Consider the following 7,378-nt stretch of genomic DNA (forward strand, 5'->3'; position numbering starts at 1 on the left):
AGCCCGTCCAGCCGTTCCAAACTGTCCATCCAACATCCGATTGAATTTTAGAGACTCTGGTCAGCTGTCATCATGCTTTCACACAGTGGATGCAGTGTCACGAGCCTTTTCCCAGACTGAGGTGCTTTTTGTCATGATGCTAAATGCCAGACAGCGCCTGAAAATGAAAGCCACATCATAGGAGACAGATTGGCTACTGCATGGTGAGTCTTTAACCAAAGATCATGGCAGACATGAGAGGAACAAAAACTCTTTTCTCAAGGTGTAAAATTATTTGCTCTGAGCTTTCAAAAAAGCTTTATTGACAATTGTCATCAGTCTGAATGGTGCCCACTCGCTGCACTGTGTGAGTGCATGACTTTGCGAGAGGTCCACTGCCCCGAATGTCCTCTCTGATATTGTCCGAACAATCTACTATGTGAGTTGGATTTAAACATGTCTGAAGTCATGCACACTGTAATTCTAGTTTAAAGTTGTTGTTTTTTTTTTAAAGGTAAATGGTTAAGCAGGGTGGTACGGTGGTGCAGTGGTCAGCACTGTCGTCTCACAGCAAAAAGGTTCCGGGTTCAAACCCCGGCTGGAGCACGGGGTCTTTCTGGGTGAGTCTGCATGTTCACCCTGTGTCTGCGTGGGTTCTCTCTGGTACTCCAGCTTCCTCCACAGTCCGAAGACATCAAGAGGGACCAGGTTAATCCAGACTCTAAATTGACCGTAGGTGTGGCTGTGAGTGTGAATGGTTGTCTGTCTCTATGTGTTGGCCCTGTGATGGACTGGTGACCCGTCCAAGGTGAACCCCCCGTCACACCTGAAGGCTGCTGGGATAGGCTCCTAGGATGGATGGATGTTTAAGCATTGGAAATACTGTCACATTCAGTCAAATAACACATACGGGGAAGAATATTCGAGGCGAATTGATTAAGACAAAAGGAAATGCTAACTTGGCCCCAGAATCCAATTTGTCTGATTGTCTGGCTCTGCACAGCTTCTCTCTGAGTTATCTGGCTTTCACCGAACATGCAAGTTAGGTCAAACACAGACTCTAAATTGCCTGTAGGTGAGTGCAAGTGTGAATAGCTGTCTGTCTCTATTTGGGTCATGTATGAACATCAGGGGAGGACTCATTCAATCAGTGTTAGGTTTGAAAAACAGACTGGATCAAAATACAGAAACACCATCACTGTGCTCTGCGGGGTTTTACTGCAAATACCACTCTTGTACATACAAGTCCTAGATAATAGATTGTGGTGCTATTTTGACAACACCTTCCACTTCTTTTCAGAAAAAAATACAAAAACACAGCAATGCAACTTGTCTACTCACAAAGGGAACAGGATCAATCAGCTTTTAAAAGCAGGTGTACATAGTTCATGCATCTAACCCTCATTGTCAGGCTTCCACAGAGTTGCCTAGTGACTCTGACATTGTGATCAGGATAAACCTTCTGTTTTTATGGCACTTTATGCATTTTTATGATGCATCTTTATCTATCTGAGAAGCCCCAAACACTGTTGCCTTCAGCCTTTTTATACATTTATCATACCATGTCGAAAGCAAAGAGGAAATGGAAATGACCACAAGCATCTATGCAATCATGCATGTGTACACAAAACATGCTGTGACTAATGCAAGACAGTGTTTTTTATATGAGAGACATAAATAGTTTGTCATGGTGAGTAGGCCTCGTCCTGTGTAGGCTAACACGTTTTACTGTGTCAGAGTGTGTGTAACAGACTGGTTAGCAAGCGCAGAAGCCTGTGGGTGTGGTAAATGAGGGGGTGGAGCAGGAGTGATACGCCACCGCTGTGCAGGTTTTTTCACCATGTGCTTATGAAAGAAGAAAGGCAACAGAGCTCGGAGCTGACGCACCGCCGGACGTGACAACAGGAAGTACAGGGGTGGGTTCCAGCATGGTGCTAGACACACCAACAAAATGGCAGTCAAGGACGCGACCTCCCATAGCAAGGAGACCCTTGTTTCCAGATTTGGCTCTGACACAGTGGCAGACAAGTATGAGTCATATGAAGTTGAAGAATGTTTATGTCCCAAGCTACCAGCAGGAGAAGATGCAGAGCTTACATATGGTGATAAAACATTCACAAATTCAAGTGAGTAATATGGTAACCAGCTAATGGCAAACACCAGTGTTGAACCAATCAGAAGAGCAGTGGCTTTTTTGTTACGCCGGTCTGCAGTCAGAGTGCCCCTGCAGCCATGGAGGTGGGAGATGATGAGGCCGCAGTTGATGGCAATGCAGAGGAGAGGGGCCACATAATAAACCAGGAAGGCAGGAACCAGGAAGAAGAGCCACTCTTCTTGGCCTACTGACCACGTGCAACCACCGTCAAAGCTGATGTAGGTGACCTTTGGTAAAGCCATGGCGACAGAGACCAGCCAAATAGCTACTACAATGCCTAGCCTGTAGAGAGGAGGGAAGATCATGGGTTTAGTTGTTATGCAGGTTTGAAAACTATATGCCCCAACGGCTGATGTGAGAGCTAAATGTGATACTTAAGGCAAAAATACTAACTGATCAGTGTGACAGCCACAGGACGGATTTGGCTGTTGGGGAAATTCTCTTTTGGGGCAACATGGTAACACAGGTGGACAAAATTTGGTTTGGTTGTCATCACTCAACAAAATGGTAGCATATTTGTAGTGGACTCCTAATGGTTGTGTAGTTGGTAGCATTACCTATGAAGGCCCCCACACATAGGTGAGCACTGCACTCGCTAGGGGCCGATTCAGGGCCGAAGAGGTGAGAGTAAACACATCTGAATGTACCTGATCATCGATCACATGAAAACAATGGCTCTGGTTATCCTGTGGAGGTGAGCAGCAAATAAGAAGCCGTTTTGGTTTTTTCTTAAAATCCTCAGAGCAACATCTTGCAGTTATGGCTTCACGATGATTGCTCCCAGGTCTATTTCAGGACAATCTTTTCCTCCATTGCCATTGTTTTGATCTGCAATTCCCTACTGCTATATTACCTGCTATGGAACGTGTCTACAGTCATACAGAGCACTCTGCGCCTTCACCTTCAGTGTGTGGGAATTGGTGAGTAAGGCAACATTATCAATGTTTTGCGATGGTGGAAAGTTGCTACAGTCTACTACTGTAGAGGTGCAACTCTGTAAGTGCCCATGCTCCTTCCTCCACACCTTTTCCCTCCTCCTCTTCCTTCTGGAGCGTTCCATGTTTGAGGAGTCTCAACTAGCTGACTGGCAGCAACTGGCTGCAGTGAACATCATCTTTTGTCAAAGCTTACTTCTGTCAGCAGTGTAAAATTACACCGATGAGGCAGAAATGTCATCCATCCATCGTCATCTTCCGCTTATTCCTACACATTAAGGATCGCGGGGGGGCTGGAGCCTATCCCAGCGTCAACGGGCGAGAGGCGGGGTTCACCCTGGACAGGTCGCCAGTCCATCGCAGGGCCGACACAGAGAGACGAACAACCATTCACACTTACAGTCACACCTACGGTCAATTTAGAGAGTCAATCAGCATAGTCCCCAAGTGCATGTTTTTGGACTGTGGGAGGAAGCCGGAGTACCCGGAGAGAACCCACGCAGACACGGGGAGAACATGCAAACTCCACACAGAAAGATCCCGTGCCCGAGCCGGGACTCAAACCCGGAACCTTCTTGCTGTGAGGCCACAGTGCTGACCACTGCACCACCGTGCAGCCGCAGAAATGTCATGGTCATCAGATTTACTGAACTCTACATTGATGAGTGGTACAGATAGATGGAACACGTGCAGGTCAAAAGGCTGACCTCAGTGAGGCTACAAAGCACTGCAAAGCTGCCTGTCAATCTGTTTCTCTCAGGCCCGTCTGAGCCCTTCAGCTCCACCTACCCCAAGTACACATGCAGTGTGGGCAGTAACAAGCAGTTGACCTACCAAATCATCAACAGTCTTATTACAGCAGTTTTGTCTGGGACAGTTTGTGTTGCTCCAACTTAAAAATACAGTCCAAGGTTGGTGACTTTGCTTGGCTTTTACCATTGGAAATAAAATTCAGCCTCTCATTTCCTCTGTTCTCCAAGTCTTCTATGTAAAGACTTGTTGTTGAACTACATGTTTAGCTCTTAGCTAATATGTATTTAATACCAGCCCAGTCACCTCACTTGCGATGGAAACAATGAGCCTCATGTTTTAAGCACACACCTGTAGGTAGATCATGCATTAATACAGCTTCAGGGGCAGGTACCTTTTTAATGAGAGCGTCTTTCAATGTAGGATGCGGCATGAATCTAAATGGCTTAGTGAAACACAAGACTAAAGACCAAACCAGCTCCCATCAAAAAGATTGGATTTTTGTTAATTCACAGTTTGTGTGAGTGGATACAACAGAAAACTGCATATATGCACGAGTTCTAAAATGTTGGATTGAGTATTTCACAATATGGCCTCTTCAAGATTTTGGCAACTATATCCTTAAAGGGTCTTTCAAACCCAGTTCTGCTTATTGAGGGATACTCACACTTGTGTCAAGCTAGCGGGTGGTCTTGTCCGTGGTGCAACAATATGATATCTGAGCACAGACAAAGCTGCCAGGCTGAAAATTTCCACTCCTACTGTTATGGAGGTCATGAACCCCAGAAAGACGCAGGTCCCTCCCCCAAGTTGCCAGTTCTGAAAACTCGCACTTAGCAGCACACAGGGCAAGGTAAGCAGGGCACCCAGGTCTGCCAGGCTGAGGTTCAGGAGCAGGACAGAACTGGGCTTGGAGCGGCTTCGAGGATTCCTCACCAATACCAGCCAAAGCAGGAAGTGACCCCCAACCCCCACCAGAAGGGAGACCAGGCTGACCATGGGCAGCACCACGGTGAAGGAGATGGTGGTGTTGGTTGAGACGACATTGAAAAGGAGGTTGACTATGGCTGGCATGGTGAGTGTGAGACTCCAGTGCAAGAGGTTTCTCTGAAAGGGTAACAAAAGACAGCTTTAGAGATGGTTATTATGTGATAAATTAGAAGATGACAGTGTTGAATTAATGAGAGGTGTAAAATACAAAAGATTTTTAGAGGTGAAGAAAATGTGCCCGAGATGTGACAGCGAGCTTGACAAAATCAAGAGTTTAGAGAGGCAAGATTTTGAAAACTCATTTCAATAATGAACTCTCGCCATGCATTATTCATGTAAATAATAGTTGCTGCTCCTTAACATCTGAATCACCTGCTATTCAGAGCTCACCAGGCCCTCAGTGTGACTGACAGGCTGACAGAGAGAAGGGGGGGGGGGGGTCTAAACCATCTTGTCTGATGAGTCAGAGACGAGATGGTCTAGACCCCCCCCCCCCTTCTCTCTCTGGAGGCTTCAGCAAGTAACGCTCAGTGACATCAACACAACACCAACAAGGCAAGTCACCTCAGTGGGCACATCACAAAGACAGAGGAAGGGAGCTTGTTTGCTTCTGGGGGCGCAGGTGTGTGTGTATGTTTGTGTGTGTGTGTGTGTGTGGGGGGGGGGGTAACATCTGTGAAGGGTTGCTGAATAACGTTTTTAAATCAACATCCAAGGAGATCCAGACAGATCAGAAAAAAACCCATTTGCATTTACCCCAAAAGTCCTAATGCATAACGAGGTATATATTTTTAAATTTCTCCCCAGTGCTGCTGATTGAGGGATCGATTCAACTGGGAAGACAACAAACCAAGACACAGAAAATCGTTTAAAACACTCTGCATGGTGTCTACCTAGACAGATACATAAAAAATGCCTCACACTGACAGCCACGATCTAGTTTTTAATTCTTAGATGATTCCTTAAATGTAGAGTCTGCAGCATTTTCCTGAAAAAAACAAAACAAAATATAGACTCATAGAAAATGAACCTGGCTCAATCATCATTTATGGGCTTCTAGACATGTGTGGTGGTGGATGTTAGCGGAGCAGCTGCTCTTTGCCCGTGAGTGTGTCTGTTGTGTGTACCAAGAGACCTTCTCTTTGGAGCAATATTATATAATACATATATTTAACTCCAAAAAAAAAAAATTGGCCTATTAATTGTTTCTCAGAGTAACATCAGTTGGGCCCGATAGCATTTACTTCTTCTTTTTCTATGTTAACTGCATTGAGCTGAACTTGATATATGAAATGTACTATATAAACAGTTTCCTCGTTCTCTTTACCGTTTGTATTTTCCCTTTTTCCTCTTCTCCTTTCAAAAACACCCACAAAGTGCTCTGTCCTTTCAGTGGTCCAGGCGAAACTCCCATCCCACAAATCCATCACAACTGACCCCACACAGGAATTTTCCCTGTCAGTAAATGACAAATGACCAGCAAGCAATCTCATGTGAGCTATCATCAGCATTGAGGGTTGGCTCCATCAAACTTCTCATGTACATGGCTGTCTAACATGAGTTGAAGCGCATTCAGGGATGCCACTTTGGCGATGAATTATCTCAGGAGTTGTGGCTTCAGCCACACTGCTCATCCAAACTGCTCATACTAGAATCTCTAAAAACCCATGAGGCTTCTTCTCTGAGCTTCACTAACCACTGACATTATCATTGTCAGAATGTATCATTACTCCCACTTTGGTCAAGATCTGATACTGACTGTGAGGCACAGATGGACAAACAAATGAACAAATGTTTGTTCATTCTTTCATCCATCTGTCCCTTTCATGCAGCATCTTAAGCTCAACATGTGTGTCTTCAGTGTGGGTTCATAGTATTTTACATGCAAAGCAAAAAGGTCAGAAAAGCAGGATTTGGTGTTTGGTACAATGAGTCATTACTGGGTATTCACGACACTGAATACAGGCTGTTAATGGCAGTGATTTGAGGGAAAATCCAAGAGGAAGTAACAAATTAGCAACCCCCTTCCAGCGTTACAACATTTCATCTTGCACATTAAAATAACACTTCTGGTCCTGTTAGTGCAGCAGCAAGTGAATAACTGAAGAGCAGATGTGGAAAAGGTCTTGTGACATGCCGGATGAGTGGAGTGAGCCAAGAACACAGAAGTGATGAGCAGAGACATGAATGAGCAACGCAAGGCTAAACTGACTGTGTTCAATTTTAGGCATATTGACCTCCATTTGAACTGATTTAATGATTTATTGTTTGTGACTGGCTCAGAGCTATTTTCAGTCCAAACCCATTTACTCCTCGGACACATTATAGATTTACAGACATCTGTTGCATGAAAATCAATTAATCCAGACTGTGTTTCTCAGAGGGCAGAAAACAAGCAGACGGAAAAACTGATTCATTTATCACCAAAGTGAATTTAGGAATACAGATGGATGATACATTAAACGGAACTCTGAGTAAACATGCATTAAAAACATTAGGAAAACTGATTCTTCATGGGTATAAAAATAACAGTGTCAGACCCCAGCAGTTGATGGTTGATGGTGGATGG

The 7,378-nt window shown here is 44.8% G+C and overlaps 1 protein-coding gene across 1 annotated transcript; it reads right to left on the minus strand.

Annotated features, from left to right (window-relative positions):
- Nucleotides 1-1,704: 1,704 nt before the first annotated feature.
- Nucleotides 1,705-4,893, minus strand: LOC147261026 (somatostatin receptor type 5). Its single transcript, XM_086204836.1, has 2 exons — nt 4,487-4,893; nt 1,705-2,416 (listed from the first exon to the last, which is right to left on the minus strand). The coding sequence occupies exons 1-2, from the start codon at nt 4,891-4,893 to the stop codon at nt 1,705-1,707; spliced, it is 1,119 nt and encodes a 372-aa protein (XP_086060962.1).
- Nucleotides 4,894-7,378: the final 2,485 nt, after the last annotated feature.

The sequence above is a fragment of the Aulostomus chinensis genome, chromosome 5, assembly GCF_037954235.1.
Source record: "Aulostomus chinensis isolate RoL2024-O1b breed Wild chromosome 5, RoL_Achi_v1.0, whole genome shotgun sequence".
NCBI lineage: Eukaryota > Metazoa > Chordata > Actinopteri > Syngnathiformes > Aulostomidae > Aulostomus > Aulostomus chinensis.

What these genes read in the sequence shown, in the direction of transcription:
- LOC147261026 (XM_086204836.1), bottom strand. Translation starts at nt 4,893, where the DNA reads ATGCCAGCCATAGTCAACCTCCTTTTCAATGTCGTCTCAACCAACACC. An exon ending in CCCGCTAGCTTGACACAAGT is followed by an intron (nt 2,417 to 4,486) that starts GTGAGTATCCCT and finishes TCCTCTCTACAG; the next exon opens with GCTAGGCATTGTAGTAGCTA.